An 18,488-nucleotide genomic window follows, 5' to 3' on the forward strand; every position below is an offset into this window, starting at 1 on the left:
GAAGCAGAACCATGTGACTTAAGAGCAATTTTAATTTATTTTAAAGATATATTTTGAAAACGTAAATGCATCTTGATGCGTGGCCCAATACAGAAAATTGGAGTAGAAAGGTCAAAATTAATTGATTCAAAAAAATTCGATAGTGGTGAAGGGGCTAAATAGGGAAGGTGAGGGCATGGCAAGTGCGTGTGCATGTGCATTGCATGGTTCATCAACTTGGGGACCAGGCTTATTCATTGTACACCTATTTTTTTAGGTCGATATTGTCCTTAGAATTTATTCTTGTTGATTGTCTCAAGAAATTATTAGTTGTTACAATAATTTGCTTATTTCAGGTGGCCAATATGTGACTGCTTGATTGCATTCTATTCCTCTGGTTATCCCCTTGAAAAGGCTGAGTCATATGCTACATTAAGGAAGTAAGTTCTCCTGTTTATGATGATGTTTGTTGGTCTTTTATAATTTTCATTTCTTTCTTTTCGTAGCCAGAAGGTGGCTTGGCTCTTATACTTCATGTGTGTTTGGGGCCTCTCTGCTGTTTTGTGTTTGGGGCCGCTATTCTGTTCTTCAAGTATCTACTTAAAATGCAATTAATCTCCTACTGAGCATGTGCTGGTGTATCTTGAAGAATGTGCTCCCATTCTGTCAATTTTCATCATTAGGAACCTATGGACATGCATTTCTTATACTACCAAATTGTGTACAACTGCTTTTCCAACATAACTATCTAAGCTGCATTAATCTTTTGAAGCTGTTGATGAAACTTCTCCTTTGAACTCATATTTGAAACTTTTCATGCTCTGTCATCAGACCTTTTCTAGTAAATGAATTGGAACCACAACATCTTCTCCATGATCGGAGGAAGGTATATGAGGTATGTGTTCTGAACTTCCATCTCATCACTTGGGTTTTCATCTTTATTTGGTCATGCATCCTCTTGAAGCATGTCCAAGGAATTGTTGTCTTGACTTCTTAAGTAATCTCATTACTCTTGTTGTTTACTTATAATATGATGTCCCTGCTTCTTATGCTGTAGAGGTAATATTTCTTATGTGGTAAAAGTCATTATAGGTCCTAGAAGAACTTTAGAATGCTTAGAGCTTCATACATGTTGCAGATATTACAGTGTCCTTATATTTTGGACCATCAGATATTTCTTATGTGGTCAAAGTTTAAAGTGCTCGAACAGCTGGGGCAGTATGGATGAATTCCTTAACCATTGTTTCTTAAAACTCCTCATTGAATTTGCAGATAGAAAATGGCTTAACTGTGTTGTTTCTGTTTAATGTTTTCATCTTCTAACAATCCAATGAAATGTTCTGATTTATTATTTTGGTGGAACCCAGCAACTTGAAAAGTATGGAATCCCTGTGCCAAGATATGCCCTTGTAAACAGGGAAGTACCATATCAAGAGCTGGATTATTTCTTCGAGGAAGAAGATTTTGTCGAGGTTCATGGCAATCGTTTCTGGAAGCCATTTGTAGAGAAGCCTGTTCATGGTGAGCTCAATCTTTTTATATTTCTGTAATTTGTTGCATCTTTGCTGCTTCTTGTTGTTAATATTATGGGCAATAAATAGGATGCAGTCCTTTTTATTGGATGCTCCTTTTCTTCTGCAGAAGCTTTAACCTTCCTCGCATAAAGCATGTGAGGAGTTTCTTAAATTTTTGGCATGTTGTAAATCATCCCTGCAGTGATACTTCATCCACATTGCATGATTCATGGCATTCAAAGATCATTATTGTTTGTGTATTCTATATGGTGTGAGGTGATGAAACTATCAGTTATTACATGGCAATGCTTTACAACATATTTGTTATTATGGTTGTTTCCAGTGCGTTTCACTGCATTTATGTTCTACTTTCTGGCAGTTGTAGTATTTATGTGATCACCCAAACCCCCACCCCCCCGCCCCACAAACAACAATTGAGTTCTTTCTATTGTTTGCTTGGGAAAGAAAAATGATACATGGAGATTGATTTAACTTGTAAAATTCAGTTTCAGGTTCTTAAAAGCTTGCAAAAGAAATTAAAAATTGAAATATAGTATGGCTTTGCTTTTTCCGGAGTTTTCTTAGCAGAGGTTTAAAAAAGTAATCACATAAAGACATGTAAAGTCTCATGCATTACTAGTATGATGTAGCTTCCTAGTTCATAATTTTAATACTTACCAAAATAACTAATCCAATCTGTTCTTCAGATTGATCTAAAATCTTAACTGATAACTAATTGATAATGGAGTCCAATATGCAATGTTTACTATTAATTCATGTTTTTAGCTCTGACTTGTAACTTTGTCCTCTTTTCTGAAATTTGCTTTTTCCACAATGGATATCTGGTAATAAATTTTTCTTTGTGCTCTTATGAAGGGGATGATCATAGTATTATGATATACTATCCAAGTTCAGCGGGTGGAGGTATGAAGGAATTATTTAGGAAGGTTCGTGTATCCATTTGTTACTTCTTATTTGTAAAAATAACCAGCATAATATTTCTTCTTTGATGTCTGCTGCTCATTAAAAAGTTTGTAGGCTTCTTTGATAGGTTATTAGTAAAGAATTATGATTTAATTGGTTCCAGATTTTGTTGGTTTTGCTGCCTTCAATGGACTTGTCATTGCCTTAATTCTGTTGGTCATAGGGAATAGCCAACTTGAACCTATTAGTATGCCTGTTGTTAGATGTTTGCAATGTCTTGCTTAGTTCTTACCCTGTCTTGTCTCAACAATGCCTTGAAGACTGCTATCTATGGTTATCACCTTTTTACATGCCCAGCAGCTTGTCCCCGCTTAACTCCTTTTTTTTTTTTTAATTTTTAAAATTGGTTCTCATCAATTACAAGTGACTGTTATTTCAGTATCCAAAACTTTTCTTATATTTCACGAATTTGTTATTGTAGGTCGGAAATCGGTCTAGTGAGTTCCATCCAGATGTCAGAAGGGTGCGGCGTGAAGGCTCGTATATATACGAAGAATTTATGCCAACTGGAGGAACAGATGTTAAGGTTGTATTGCTATTTAAAGGATATATCTTTTTGTTTCTATTGGCAGCTTATGTTTATTATGTTGTGAATTTTGATGCCCTTTATGAAATATGAGTATTTTTGACCCCATATATATGGAGACTATTTGCATTGATTCCATATGTTCTGCATCAGAGCAGAATGTCCATAAGCTTATTGGATAGTTTCAATTCTTAGTTATTCATTTAGTCTGCTAGGGAGTGAGTCTATTCTTTGCATACAACACATCCTTCTCAGTCATGTCCATGCCACATTAAGGTTTTTGGACCTTCTGCCCACTCTCTATTATCTTTGTCAATCATGCTTTAGTCTTTCGTTGTTCTAATCTATTGTTTCTGCTCTTGGAATTCATTTCCTTTTTTAATTCTGAAATCATTTTATTCCTTTGAATTTTTTAAGTTCATTTTTGTTTGCTTATTGTTTATCTTTTCATTTTCTTCTGTCTACTTGAAGAAAATTCTATTTTATGCAATTGTTTTGGTCATTTTTATTTGGTTCTCACAAGTGATTGCTTGAACATTTTGTCAATTATACAGGTTTATACGGTTGGCCCTGAATATGCTCATGCTGAGGCAAGGAAGTCTCCTGTTGTTGATGGTGTTGTTATGAGAAATCCTGATGGCAAGGAAGTAAGTGTTACATGTAGCATAAATGATTTACAAAACCATTGATCTTCTTTCTCTTCCTCTTTCAATGTTATTTTTGTCTTTCATATGTCCTTTCTGCTCTTCAGATTTCTGAAAATTTTCTTGAGCACTGTTTCTTGTATGGGTTTGATGAAACTCTTTGGGGACGTCGATCTTGACCCTTGTGTAACTGACATTGAATTGTTGGTCAACTGTTTAGATAAGTTGCATTATATCAGAGAAACCAAATTTTGGTTATCTACACTTACTATAATATTTTAGTTAAATAGACATCAAGATTGACCCTTGTGTATCTGGCAATGAATTGTTGGTCAACTGTTTAGATAAGTTGCATCGTGTCGGAGAAATCAAATTTTGGTCACATACACTTACTATCATATTTTAGTTAAATAAGTAAATTCCTACCAGGCTGTTGGTTGAGCTGGATGTGATATGATTTAAAATTTTAAATTGACTACTAATATGAGGAATTTCACGGTTCTGCTTAAAGGCACTTCAAGGATAAAGAGAAGGTCCTTTGAATCTCCAATAATAGAGAAGAAAACTAAGCCCAAGGAGACTGTCTGTATTATGTGGGTAACATTGAGATAGGGATACAAAAGTGGACTGGATTTTAAAAAAGAAACAAAAATGAAAAGAGCTCACACATCTGAGAACTGGATTTGCCCATGTATATGATGAGCACCAATTTGTGAATCTCCTGATTAAGCTGATGCATTGCTCTTCCGGGGCGAGAATTGAAATTATTGCGTTTGAACATGTTTGTACTTTTTGTGACAGGTGAGATATCCTGTATTGCTAACTCCTAATGAGAAGCAAATGGCGAGAGAGGTTTGCATTGCCTTTAGACAAGCGGTATGTATGTACACAACTATTGATTAATGATGTATCTCCAACTTCCAAAGTGCTATTGTGTTGGCTTCTTGAGCTGTTGTTTGCAGACATTTGTTTAGTATATTGCTTTCCCTTGTTGATTACCAGTCTATCATTTTACCTTTACTTACTAATGACTTGAAGAGACCTAAAATGAAACTCTCCTGAACTCTTGGAAAACTGAAGGCAGCAGGGGCGAGAAAGTGGTTTAATCTGTTAAAAATATATTGGGAAAATGGTGGGTTATACAAATACAATAATTTTTTTTTTGAGTGGTTTATTTGATGCACTGTTGAATAGATTTGTAAAATTGCATCATTCTACACCTGTGTCTTGTTCATCATAGAAGACTGGGTAACATTTTCCCCTGTGTTACATACAAATGCTCGTACACACATACAATCTGTATTTTGGGAATTACTTATTTGTGAATATAGTTTATTCTCTTAATCTGTTTATTAGTTTCTTGTTGCCTGTAGGTTTGTGGGTTTGATCTCTTGCGTTGTGAGGGACGCTCGTATGTTTGTGATGTGAATGGATGGAGCTTTGTGAAGAACTCGTACAAGTAATGCCATAGATTTGCTTTATCATGTTATTATCTAGATAGTAAATCTTTTAATATTGACTGTATTTATTTAATTTTTAAATTTCATTTCCAAACTAATAAAAAGATGCTGATATCCTTGACTTAGATTTAGTAATTTTTGCACTATGGCACTATTGTCTTCCTGATGGGAGGATAAAAGAGAATCAGAAATTGCATTTGCAAAGTTGCCTGTGATAATATTTCTTTTTCTTCATCTAGTTGTTCAGATTTTCTTTTTCTTCTCAAAAAGTTCATGCTTGGTGGACAGTTTTACTGCTCATTTAGGAACCAATGCTATTAAAAACTAGGTGGCAACATTGAGCTAAGGTCGTCGTACAATGAAATGATTTATGCGCTGGTTATATTAACCCCAGATTTTGACAAAAACCAAGTTTTGGAAAAGACAAAAAGGTTTTCTTTATGTCTATATGTCTTCATGCTTTTTTACTATTATTTTTTTAATCAACTTAGAATTTTATCATATTTACTATAGCATTTCATACATGGTATTAGTATCATCTACAAGCTGGTCAAATGAATCCAGGTGCTCATCCTTCGCAGACCCTATGTTACTATATTCTCAGTTCTCTTATGTTTCTTTGTCATTAGAGTACTTATGGTTTCTCTTTCTAAACACAGGTATTATGATGATGCTGCTTGTGTCCTGAGGAAGATGTTTTTAGAAGCGAAAGCTCCTCATCTTTCTTCTGCGATTCCACCAATTTTACCTTGGAAAGTCAATGAACCTGTCCAGCCTACTGAGGGACTAACTCGCCAGGGAAGTGGGCTTGGCACATTTGGGCAGTCTGAGGAGCTACGCTGTGTGATTGCTGTTATGCGCCAGTACGTTGTAGTATCTTCATTGGTATAACTGGTCTAGTAGAATATTTAATCACATTCTTGGTTCTGTGTTGTATTTGCAGTGGCGATAGAACCCCCAAGCAGAAGGTCAAGTTGAAAGTTACTGAGGAGAAGCTGCTAAACTTGATGTTAAAGTACAATGGGGGGCGGCCTAGAGCTGAGGTTATTATAGAAACGACTGATTTTGATTCATTATTATTATATAAAGCTTAAGCATTTTTATGGACATTTGTTGGTTCCCTTTGTTGCAGACAAAACTCAAAAGTGCTGTCCAGTTGCAAGATCTGTTAGATGCCACACGAATTCTTGTTCCTCGTTCAAGGTTTCATTTCGTATTTTCTGTTTTACTAATTTAATTGCTTAAACATGTTAGTGCCGTGCAAATAATTTGCAATTTGGCTTCTCTCAGTTGAAAATATTCTCTTACATTTGAATTGACTTTGAACCACCCATTTCATATTTAACACTAGGTTCAAATGAATCCTTACATTTGGTTTCATTAGTTTGTCAAGGTGCTCGTGGGTGGATGAATAGTTGTAAACTTGGTATTTGGCACAGTTGTAAGTTCAACATAAAGTAATTAAATCTATAATTTTGTCCAAGGAGGTAAATATTTCTTTGTCAAAATGTGAACGTGTTTCTTATCTTCTTGTGATAAATTAATTGCGGGAAGGTAATTTGGCTGTAATCAATAATCAATGTAGGAAACCATTTGCATAATAGGACAACCTACTACAGTATTAATGAACTTGTGGAAGGTAGTTTCCCATCTAGTGATTAACTTGTGTGTGATTATTTACATTATGTATTAACTTGCTCATAATTATTTAAATTATTCAGACCAGGTCGTGAAAGTGATAGTGAGGCAGAAGACTTTGAGCATGCTGAAAAGCTTCGTCAAGTTAAAGCAGTGCTTGAAGAGGTTAGTGATGTTTATACTTTTCTTTTCTTGAACCTTTTCCTTTTTAATATTGTCATTTTATTGATGTTTGCTTTTCTTTTTCCCACTGATACTGTTATGCTCATTTCAAGTGAAGGCAGCTTCTGGATGATGGTGTTGACAGTATCTTTACAGTTGACAAAGCCAAATTTACATTCAGTGATATAAATCTGCTGAACATTGATCTTAACTAGCTTATGAATTCTTTGGCACATTTTATTCTATGTAGTAGAAGTATATACTGGATTGACTTTCTCAATATCTGCCTACATAATGGGATTGGTAAACTTAATCAAAAAAGTTTTGGCCTTTCCAAATGGTATTACTCCTGGTTTCTGGAATTGTGCATATGTTCTTAGTCAGAATTTCAGTGTTAATACTTAGAAACGAATGCCAACAAGTATAGAGTAGTAATTAGTATGGAGACTGGATAGTTCTTAGTTGCCTAAAGCAGTTGAATGTCTTTTTCATGAACCTTATTTTGGATAATCCTTACCCATGATATGAATATATGAAATCTTGTTTCATACTTGTACGTTGTGCCATCTATAACTTGGTAAATATTTTGCGATGCAGGGAGGACATTTTTCTGGTATTTACCGGAAAGTTCAACTAAAGCCACTGAAGTGGGTTAAAGTTACAAAAAGTACTGGTGATGAGGAGGAACGGCCTGTCGAAGCTCTAATGGTTCTTAAATATGGGGGTGTTCTAACGCATGCTGGCAGAAAGCAGGTGTTAATTACTAATATCTGGTGGATAAAATGTCTGTGATATACTTTGTTTTTGGTTATATGTTATTACTACAATATGATGGTGTTTCTAGGAGAAGCATATTTTGCAAAAATATAGCATGAAACACAAATTTAGTTCTTCCAATTTCATTATAATCATTTATTCTATCTTTTAATTTTCCTTTCTTTTTTTTTTACTGTAACCTTGCAGGCAGAAGAATTGGGTAGATACTTCCGAAATAATATGTATCCAGGTTATTATTATGGTTCCTTCTGTTATCCCTAAAATCACTTTCTTGTATTGATGTCTCAAGTTGTTTTCCTTAGTCATTCCTTCCGATTTTTAATGATAATATGAAGAAAAAATTATTTTTTACATATCGTGTCAGTTGTTCATGCTTCTTTGTTGAGTTGGTAGTTTCAGATGAAATTCTGTTTATATCTGAAGAAGAAACTGCTTTATTTAATGTGATTTCTGTATTTGCAGCTTCCATGTCTTGAAAAGATTACTATATTTGTCTTTTCAAAGGTCAGTCAAAAAAGAGAATTATTTGTGTAGCCATTCTACATCTGGGAGGGCAGTTTGAAAAATTTTTCAAGTCAAATCTTGACCATGAATTATTGAGCCTCACATTTGGCTGATATAGTGTACAAGACGTCTTACTGTCCATCCAATGTCATCTTCTTCTAGCTAATCTAGTAAGTGGTCAGTTCATTGATTTCCTTATAGAACAGTTTTATCAAGACAATGGAGTCAATGAGATTGCCTACTGGTGGGGGTCACACAGTGACTTACTGACTTCTACATTGTATGCCACCTTACCATAGACCAGGGTCCTGTTACATTTTGGCTAATTCACTTAATTACATAATTTTGATAATGATTATTGCCCTGAATGGATTCACATCGTTTCAAGTTAGAAAGCCATTGTTGCTTGACCATATCACGATGACAAGGTTTGCCTGACTAATGCAAACGACTTGAAACATTTTTGCCATTATTGTGCTACTCCCTTTGCCACCGCTTCTTGTTGCTAAAGTATTGGTCAAACATCTTCACTGCAGTCTTTTCCATCAAATTCAACTTCGAGCAGGAAGTGCTGAATAGAGTCTTTTGCATAGTATTCTTGAGATAAAGTTTTGCCTGACTGCTACTAATGCCTTTCTGATGAGGTATTATATGTTTGCAGGTGAAGGTACGGGCCTACTGCGCCTCCACAGTACATATCGTCATGATCTTAAAATTTACAGCTCTGATGAGGGCCGTGTACAGGTATAGCCTTAGTAATGTAGATAAGAAGAGGATTAACATTTTGATGCTTTCGTGTCATAGGATTGAATGTCTATATCATCATTACTCTTGTTTTTGGCAGATGTCAGCAGCTGCATTTGCCAAAGGCCTTCTTGACCTTGAAGGACAGTTGACACCAATCTTGGTTTGTAGCCTTTTCTTTGGAAATTTTCTACTAGTTGACATTGAATTATGACTGAGTTGGTCAACATTTTCAAGGTTTCCCTTGTTAGCAAGGACTCCTCTATGCTGGATGGACTTGACAATGCCAGCATTGAGATGGAAGAAGCGAAGGTTTGTCTTGCCACCTGACCTGTTTTTTGCGTACTTTTCAAAATCTAGTGTTGATATTCCTGACATTACAGTTCTTGGTTATATCAATACATTATCTGATTTGTCCTTTTTGTCTTTTGGAGGTCGAAAAATATGTCCAGTCACTGACTGAGCTTGTGTCCATACAGATTCTTTTACTGCGTTATCGTTATGCTGTTTTTATAGCTTTGTTTTCTCTCATGTGGCTTTTGCTTTATTCGTGGACTCTTGCTCTGCCAGATATATAAAACACTCTCATATTAACTTTTTTAAAGGATTTTTTTCCCCCTTAGTTTCTCATAAAAAAAGTAAGATGATCTGGATTCTGGTCCTAAAAGACTGAAATTTAAAGTTGCTTCTGTACATTTACTTGTTTCTTGTTTTGAAATGTTCAAGAGGATATCTTATGCTGCATATCCCTTTTGACTTAATGCCATAACTTTAGCATTTTGATAATTTGGAATGGTGAGAAAATAAAGATAGAATATTGTTCTTTTCCCTATTTTATGCTTTAGATTATTTGTAAATGAACTGGGAGCCTCCTTGATCCCACATGTTTTTTCATTTAAAATTTTTTTCTTACTTAACAATGTATGATTTACCATCTATTGGAATGGCTTTGCTTCAGGAACTGCAATTATATTGTTCTTTCTCAAGTGTCCCAGCTATATGCTTAATGCTTAATTTGATGATGTCAATGCAAAATCAGAGGCATTTTAGGATTTACTAATAACTTAACTGAGTTGCCAGAACGAATTGGCCATAGGCAAATCATATTGCAAATTAAAAGAGTAGAGCCTTTAGAAGTCTAGTGTTTTTTTTTTTGACTAAAAAAAAAGAATTTTGAGAAAATCACATGAGGTGCGGCATGGCTGTATCACAAAAGAGCAGGACACAATACTTTATGGGTTTCATCAAGCCCAAAATATCCTGTAATCTCTAGATTTCTTATGGGGCTGTATTTATGCATATATTTATACAACCATAACAAACATAGACTTCCCTCCTCACACCATTTTGTATGTACTATTAAATTGCAACATTCATAACAACTATGAAGCTCTTCCTATTGAGCATCATCAAAGTTTTTGAATGCTATACTGAAAATAGATTTTTCATTTTTCCCCTCCTTTGCCCTTTTGTTCCTTTTGAAACTTAAAATTCCTTGCAGGCAAGGTTGAATGAGATCATAAAATCTGGCTCAAAGATGATACATAGCAATGGATCATCTGATTGTCCTTGGATGGCTGATGGAGTGGGACTGCCTCCTAATGCTTCTGAACTTCTTCCCAAACTGGTAATTACATTCCTTTTTTGGGTAATACCATTCCAGATTGCTTACTCTTTGCCTTTTCCATAACAGTTGAATATAACTATTCTCCGTAGCTCTTATTTGTATTAAAGTTACTCCAGTTAGAATATAGATAGAGATTTATGTTTCATTTCAACTTGCAAAACTAGCACAAGTTTATTATTTTCCTCGTTTCTTTTTGTTTCTTTGTAAATAGGTAAAATTAACCAAGAAAGTAACTGAACAAGTAAGGCAACTGGCCAAGGATGAAGATGAGGATCTTGCTGAGACAAACCCCTATGATGTAATTCCTCCATATGATCAAGCAAAGGCTCTTGGAAAGACCAATATAGATGTTGATCGTATAGCTGCTGGATTACCTTGTGGTAGTGAGGGATTTCTTTTGATGTATGCTCGTTGGAGAAAACTTGAAAGAGACTTGTATAATGAACGGAAAGAGTAAGCTTTTATTATTTATGACTATGATTATGCTTGTGATAGGAGTAGTTACTATATGTTTTCTACTGGTTACTTCTGTTGTCCTTCCTTTTTGTGGTATTATTAATGTCATTTCATTTAAGGCCAATTCAAAGCAGCAGCCTCAGCCTTACAGGATAGTTGTTGCTGGGACTGTGGGGTTAGCTATTGGCTTTGCACAACTAAATTTTTCTATGACAAATTTTAACTCAAATTATGGGATTTCATTGTTATCTTTCTTGAAATATAAATGATTATGAAATGTTGGATATGTTAGTCGCCTGTTGGTAAACGAACTGACAGTTGCATTTATTTGCAGGCGATTTGACATAACACAAATTCCAGATGTTTATGACTCCTGCAAGTAAGTAGTTCCTTTTGATTCAAGTTTGATGGACTATGCATATGCAACGTTATTATTTCTTTTGTTTTAAATCTAGAAAGCTGAGTGGGCATATATCTTATTACCTTTTTGTCAAAGTTGAATAGAAGACTAGCCCTCCAATTCTAGTAGATCATTCAGGAGCTAAATTATGGCTGCCTACAGGTTATTGTTAATTTTAAGATATATTACTTGGGTATGCAAAGGAGCATCATAACGAATATTTCAACTCAATTGAGTTTAGATTTAAGGGTCAGCTCATCAATGCTGATTTTCTGTGCTGTTGAGTATTGTCGGGATGTGGCATGTGTGCAAATGCAGGGCCATACTGATGCCACCATGCATGCATATGCATCACTTAGTAACTTCTGGCTGTGTACATTCATATGGAAAAAGTGTCTATAATAAAATTTAATTTGCCAAGGATAAATTGTTTAGTACTTTATTTGTAGTCATTCATCATATATTGCTTCACAATCGATTATGAATTAAAGATAGTACTCGATTTGGTATGCTTAACTTGATTTATAATGTTTTACAGCTTCCCATTTGTGCCCAAAGTACTTATCATTTGTAATTTAATGCCTATATTATCGTGACACTATTCTTTGCATTTTTTGATGACTTTTCGATTTGACAGATATGACCTCTTGCACAATGCTCACCTTAATCTAGAAGGGTTGGATGAGCTCTTTAAAGTTGCTCAGGTACAAAATGAACAAATTGTTTCTGAAAGTGAAGCTTAAAAGGGGATTATCTCATCTATCTTTGTAGGATCATCATTCCTCTTTGTTGCTTGGTAGTGCAAGCCTTTCAGTGCTGCTTTATATGGCTGTGCCTAACAGATCTTGAAATGAAATCACCCATTTATTTTGAATGAAAGCCTGCTGGTTTGAAAATAAAAGTTCTTAGAATCTGAAAACCGCCTCTCCTAGAGTGTATATTGTTGGGGTTGGTGGGGTTATCAGCGGACTCTGTCTTAATTCTCTGTATGTTGTTATTGTAGTTACTTGCTGATGGTGTCATCCCAAATGAGTACGGAATCAATCCAAAGCAGAAACTGAAGATTGGTTCAAAGGTGAGTTTCTACTGCATCACCACTCCCTTTTTCCCTTTTGAATTTTAAGTTTTGAAATCTGATATTCTTAGTAGTTGCCTATAGAATTCCTCACTCAATGGAAAAGGCTCTTGATGGAACTCATATACCATGTGATTGCTGAACTTTTTGAGCAAGGGGTTCCTTCATATCATTTCCTATGTATGTAAGAGAAATCACTGGAGCTGAATATGATTAATGTTTCTGGTATCAGAGCAAAATTCTTAAGAACTCTTTATACTAGGGCTACGATGAACATATTATATCAGCCCTTCACAGCTTAAATTTTTATGATCTTTTGTTTGGAGAAACAAGATTTCCAACATCACCATCATGTGATTGCTGCATCAATACATAAGAAATTCTACAAACTAGTAAAAACACAGAAGAAATTAAAACCTAGAAAGAGGGGGGGGGGGGGGGGGGGGGGAATTCGGGGATTGGTATCTTATGAAGACTTAGAACTCCGAGCTATTTATGGTTCTCTTTTGCCTTTGGTGGTGGCTCCATTTCATATGAGAACATTACTTTTCATTCATCATAACTTCAAACCATGTATGTTGTTTCTGCTTCTGCACCTATGTTAGTGGAGCCGTATCAATATTGCTAATAACATAATTGATAATTGTCATTTCTTATTTTGTTGCATTTCAGATTGCCCGCCGTCTTTTGGGAAAACTTTTGATTGATTTGAGAAATACCCGTGAAGAAGCCATCAGTGTTGCTGAACTAAAGAGTAGTCAAGACCAAGTTTCCAAATCCACTAAAACTGAAAAGGAAGATAAAGATTATCCGCCAAAGCTTTTCATTAAGGCTGATGACACAAGAAGATCTAGTACCACTAGCGACATATCCATGGATCAAGATGATGATGATGATAAGGAGACCCAATATAGATTGGATCCGAAGTTAATATCTGAACTTTTGAGTTATATTTCATTCACTAGTATGGAGTTTGCCAGCTTACAGTTCCCTTATTTTCTGTCAGGTATGCAAATGTCAAGACACCTGAACGCCACGTCCGGACGCGCCTTTACTTTACATCTGTATGTATAATATATATTGCTGTTATTAACACACGACTTTAGCATGTTAACTACAGAAGTGTGTAGGCCTCATTGTATACACAAGTTATTACACAAATTTTTAGATTTATAGACGTCAGCTGTTTCTTCTGTGAAATAATAACAAAAGTTAATTTGTGTAAAACCTTACTCAGCTTATATTTTTGGATGACAGGAATCACATATCCATTCCCTCATGAATGTTCTTCGGTACTGTAATCTGGATGAATCTCTCCCAGGAGAGGATAGCCTTGTTTGCCATAGTGCTTTGGAGCGCTTATATAAAACTAAAGAGCTTGACTACATGAGCTACATCGTTCTGAGGATGTTTGAAAACACAGCGGTAAGAATCAGTGTTTAGAGTGTGATCCACTTTAGGTATTTGAACTTCTCTAGTTATAGCGCATTTAGATTATATTGGTCAATGGTTAAAGTAGCATGGAACTGTGGATCACATGCTGAAAGTGAAGACTCAAATTATTACTCGACTGTTACATTAATTACTTGTCATAAACTTCTGTTGTATGATGAATTATTAGATTCCTATGGCGTTGCTGATGTGTGCGTCTGAAATTGTATTGCAGGTAGCTTTAGAAGATCCAAAAAGGTTTCGCATCGAGTTGACTTTCAGTCGTGGTGCAGATTTATCCCCTTTGGAGGTAACGTATTTTTAATAGTAATAGACAGAGCTTTCTTTGTAAAAAAAATATTTGGAAGTTAATGACCACTATTTTCAAACTAATCAGTAGGATTTTCATGTGCACTTACTGTTAATCCTAACATAAGTTATACTTCTGTTTTGGAGTTATGAAATTGAATATTAGAGATGTTGGACATTGTTCTTGCAGACCCAACTCCTATGATAATGATATAAAGAGTGGGTGAATCACGTTGATTGCCTTGTTAGAGTTGACACTTTATATACTGATTGTTGGAAATTCTGTGTGATTTTTTTTTTTTTCAATTAACCTGGGACAGAGATTTTCTAAATGGATTCATAAAATTTAAAGTTGGTAACAAATCACCTGCCTGTGTGATTTTACTTTGTATCATAAGCTTGACTTTTCTTCTTCTTTCACTTGCCAGAGAACGATAGTGGAGGCCTTCTTCATTGCATCAGGAACACACATTGCCCATAATGGGTCCGGAAAGGCTACAAGAAGTGGGATCATACCTTTCTTTAGAGAAAATGGAAAAGATGATTCGCCCATTTGCCATGCCTGCAGAGGACTTCCCTCCACCATCAACCCCTGCTGGATTCACAGGCTATTTCGCAAAAAGTGCATCAGTTCTTGAGCGACTGGTAAATCTTTGGCCTTTCCATAAGAATGCTAATTCAAATGGGAAGTAACCAATACCTAGTTCTTTTGTTTCATATGTTGCATCTTTTAGGATTTCCTAACAGTACGGTCAATAGAATTACAGCTACCAGACTGAGCAGTCTGCTCTCTGGAAAATTTTTGGAAAAACTGACAACTTGCAACAGCAAAATATGTTGTTGGAAGTAGTCATATGTGCTGAAACTGTTTTTTACTTGCATTTTTGTTTTCTATTCGTGTATATTTCTCTTCTTTTTTTTTTTTTTTTTTCAAATCAATGTGTAGTCTTTGATTACTTCTTTCACTCTTTAAGATGCTTTACTGTGTTTCATAAATTACACAATAGAGGAACATTTGGTGTATCGGCGAGTGGATCAGATTCTCAATAGGTGCCGGTTCTGGTGACATGATCAAATTAATTTTTTGGTGAGTCCCATAAAGGTGACGGCCACTCGTAATAAAGTTATTTAATTCCATCTAGGACTCAACGATGTCACAACTGCTCAAGTTTCGATTTTTTTTCCCCTGTTAGCTCAAGTAAAACAGCATGCTGGCCTCTGCTACTATCGAGCATAGTAATCCTAACGGACGATTTTTATTTTTTTTAATTTCTATTAGCTGCTTATTCTGATTCAAAGCTTATGTTGCTGATCTTTGATGCTTTTCATTTTCAACTCAATTCCGTTATTAAAGGTACCGAAGCCCAATAATAATTTAAAACACTCAACTTCTAAGAGGAGTGCTGTGAGATAGCTTCTTAGGCAATTACAAATTCCAAATGGAGTAAGATTTGGTCAATTCATAAGAATTTAATGCGACGATTGTTGATTTGGGACTCAACATTCGTTTGCGCTACCTTCTTAGCTGTCATAAATTCTACATGCTACTACTATTCCTATTATTTTCAAGCCTCTACCTGCTTGTCAAAGTGTTACAATATTTTTGGTCTTTTGCCATCTCTTTGATATAAATATATGTACCATTAATTTCTCATCAAAACTATTTTTTTTTCTCCCTTGCACCTGTCCTAGACCTACGATAAAAAATAAAATACACAGAATGTCGAGAGCATTCCATATCTTTGCTTTTGTCAAAGATTGAGTTGGATTATGTATATAATATACAATGATATTATTTCTTTATCATAAATTAACACAAGGTGGTGACATGATTTCCTAGAAAGATGAGCACATGTTCCCTAACATTAACCTAATCTAACCTCTAATCTTTCTTGAATATCAACCTTTTTTCTTCCCTTGAAAAGTCGGATCTAAAATATTCCTGATTTTCAACCTAATCTCTATTCTTCATAATATTCTTGATTACCTAAAAATCCCATTCCTTTCATGTTTCTTTCGTGCACGTTACAGCTTGCAAACTATTAGAGGCCTGCCACTAAAGTGATCTTAGTGCCTACTTTCATTGAAAGTTTGATACATATATATTTATCCCTTGAAGAACCCATGTGGCAATCAACCGCCGGTTTCTTTTTCTCTTTTTTTTTTTAAATTAATTTTATTTTGAACTTTCCAACACCATGATCTCAAGCTTATCTTTAATACATAAAGAGGGTGTCGTGATGGGTACTTGAATTTTTGTAAGTTTTGTCCATTTTAAGTCAAGCAACCGATGTCTTATTAATTGAGTACTACTTATTAATACGTTAACATTTTGAAGAATACAAATTTGAGTCTCGGTTCAAATGAAATTATAGTTAGTTAGCATTCTAATTTAAATATGTATGATATAAAGCATGAGCCTTCGCACTTGATAAATTTTCACTACTGATTTACAATAATTTTCAATAAGTGAAATTTATTTTTTATGTCTAAAATTCAAATTTAAGTAATTTATTGTTATTCTATGGTAGGTAGTCTACCCTTTCCCCATCTCTAGTTTCATTTTAGATTTTTTAATTACTTGAGGAGGTAAAAGGAGGTTAGCTTAATTTCATAAATGTCCCATTGAGATAGGGAGGTTGGGGATCATGAATAGTTTCTAATGGCGAGAATCTTATTACAAATTGTGCCTTTTCTTTTCGCAAATATCTTTCTTTACGACTTTCTCTTCAATTGGAATCGGTTAATCTTGTCTTTGTTGGCCATTTTCTGGATATGGCACTGGCATCCAAAGATTTTGTAATGGAAATGGTGGGTACTCACAATTACCCAAAATTATCTTTGGGTTAGGTTATAGCATAACCAAGTTTAATAAGGGCCACTGGAAGAATATGAAAAAATAAAAATGATTTTTACATAGATTGGAAATTTGAATATCTCACTCAAATAGTTGGTGGAATGTTTGAATTAGCCAATCTCTAGCTCCCACGTATTAAAATTTGGTGACTTGTGAATTCTTGTACTCACGATAAACTTTAATATTTTTCTTTTTTCATAGAATCTTAGAAAGATGTTCAAATAATTTCTTATTCTCAGGACTTTATTTAATTTATTTATTTTAAGAAGCAAAAACAAACATTTAGAGTTGGCCTTAGACTAATGGAAAAACTGATCCAAAATTCCTAATACGTGTCCACTACTAAGAGAGTAGAATAATAGCAATGAAAATGACAATTATGTCTTGCCAATTAGATTAAGTTCACATACAATTAATTAATTAGATAAAAAGACATTACATAATTGATGTTGCTATGTATTTAATAAAATAAGTAATGATATAAATTTTAAATTTTTTTTAATTTACTTTAAAATAATATGTCATTAATTGAATAATTAATTTTTTTTTATAAAATTTGAGTGAATTAATTAATTAATTAATTAATTAATTGATACGTGCTCCGTTATTTAAAATATAAATTTTGAGACGTGTAGTAATAGTTATCGTTATGACTTCATGGGAATTCAATTCAAGCTTCAAAGGTTCAATAATTACAAGAGGGAAGTTGGAAGTAAGAAAGACAAAAGCAAGTGCAGAAATTACATAAAATGACAACGACGCAGCAGACTTTTATGACTTCATGTGATGACTTGCAGAGTCTGGATTCAATGGGACTCTTCTTCATCTACTTATAAAATAGTTTTTTTTTTTTTTTTTAAATTCTCGGAGTAAAAGAACGTGATTATATAATTCTAGTAGTCAAGCGATGATGAAAGGGATGTTTTGGGGTTTTAACTATTTTTTATTATTATTATGCAATTATCAGGATTGTACAGCATTAAGTCTAAAAATAGGAGCTGGCTAAGTTACAGATTCTGTAACATACAGATCCAACTTAGCCAGCTCCTGATTGGTTAGCTAGCTTCCAAATAAAAACAATTGCATGCTTTTTCTCCATATGCAGGACAGGTGTGGTGCATGCATTGGGTGCGTATGTTACAGAATCTGTAACATAGCAACCTCCCTAAAAATAATTAAATTTAGAACTGAGAAATGGTGGGCCAAGGATCAATAACTTTTACAAATTACTGTAGAATTATGCTGTCTATATTTTGCTAATGAAATTTCTTAAATTTTGGACATAACTCAAGAAACAAAATAATTGATTTCGATTTCGGACCAAAAAAAAGCAGTTGATATGGTTTGTGTCGGCTTTATAAAGTTTCTTTTCCATTTTGCCACGACACATAAAAATTGCTT

General features: G+C 34.5%; 1 protein-coding gene across 1 annotated transcript in view; it reads left to right on the forward strand.

Moving 5' to 3' along the window:
- Nucleotides 1-15,122, forward strand: part of LOC18039765 (inositol hexakisphosphate and diphosphoinositol-pentakisphosphate kinase VIP2) — a 16,561-nt gene extending 1,439 nt beyond the window's left edge. Inside the window, exons 4-30 of the mRNA XM_024181550.1 lie at nucleotides 336-419; nucleotides 811-874; nucleotides 1,347-1,500; nucleotides 2,370-2,440; nucleotides 2,899-3,003; nucleotides 3,558-3,650; nucleotides 4,449-4,523; nucleotides 5,021-5,106; nucleotides 5,767-5,970; nucleotides 6,051-6,150; nucleotides 6,240-6,310; nucleotides 6,829-6,910; nucleotides 7,505-7,660; nucleotides 7,871-7,913; nucleotides 8,850-8,932; nucleotides 9,033-9,095; nucleotides 9,170-9,244; nucleotides 10,434-10,559; nucleotides 10,771-11,012; nucleotides 11,350-11,394; nucleotides 12,053-12,119; nucleotides 12,419-12,490; nucleotides 13,163-13,416; nucleotides 13,497-13,554; nucleotides 13,748-13,915; nucleotides 14,157-14,236; nucleotides 14,674-15,122. Of these exons, the coding sequence (XP_024037318.1) occupies nucleotides 336-419; nucleotides 811-874; nucleotides 1,347-1,500; nucleotides 2,370-2,440; nucleotides 2,899-3,003; nucleotides 3,558-3,650; nucleotides 4,449-4,523; nucleotides 5,021-5,106; nucleotides 5,767-5,970; nucleotides 6,051-6,150; nucleotides 6,240-6,310; nucleotides 6,829-6,910; nucleotides 7,505-7,660; nucleotides 7,871-7,913; nucleotides 8,850-8,932; nucleotides 9,033-9,095; nucleotides 9,170-9,244; nucleotides 10,434-10,559; nucleotides 10,771-11,012; nucleotides 11,350-11,394; nucleotides 12,053-12,119; nucleotides 12,419-12,490; nucleotides 13,163-13,416; nucleotides 13,497-13,554; nucleotides 13,748-13,915; nucleotides 14,157-14,236; nucleotides 14,674-14,923 (2,971 nt within the window). The 3' untranslated portion in view covers nucleotides 14,924-15,122. The remainder of the gene's footprint in view (nucleotides 1-335; nucleotides 420-810; nucleotides 875-1,346; nucleotides 1,501-2,369; nucleotides 2,441-2,898; nucleotides 3,004-3,557; nucleotides 3,651-4,448; nucleotides 4,524-5,020; nucleotides 5,107-5,766; nucleotides 5,971-6,050; nucleotides 6,151-6,239; nucleotides 6,311-6,828; nucleotides 6,911-7,504; nucleotides 7,661-7,870; nucleotides 7,914-8,849; nucleotides 8,933-9,032; nucleotides 9,096-9,169; nucleotides 9,245-10,433; nucleotides 10,560-10,770; nucleotides 11,013-11,349; nucleotides 11,395-12,052; nucleotides 12,120-12,418; nucleotides 12,491-13,162; nucleotides 13,417-13,496; nucleotides 13,555-13,747; nucleotides 13,916-14,156; nucleotides 14,237-14,673) is intronic.
- Nucleotides 15,123-18,488: the final 3,366 nt, after the last annotated feature.

Source organism: Citrus clementina, unplaced genomic scaffold (assembly GCF_000493195.1).
Source record: "Citrus clementina cultivar Clemenules unplaced genomic scaffold, Citrus_clementina_v1.0 scaffold_6, whole genome shotgun sequence".
Classification (NCBI taxonomy): Eukaryota; Viridiplantae; Streptophyta; class Magnoliopsida; order Sapindales; family Rutaceae; genus Citrus; species Citrus x clementina.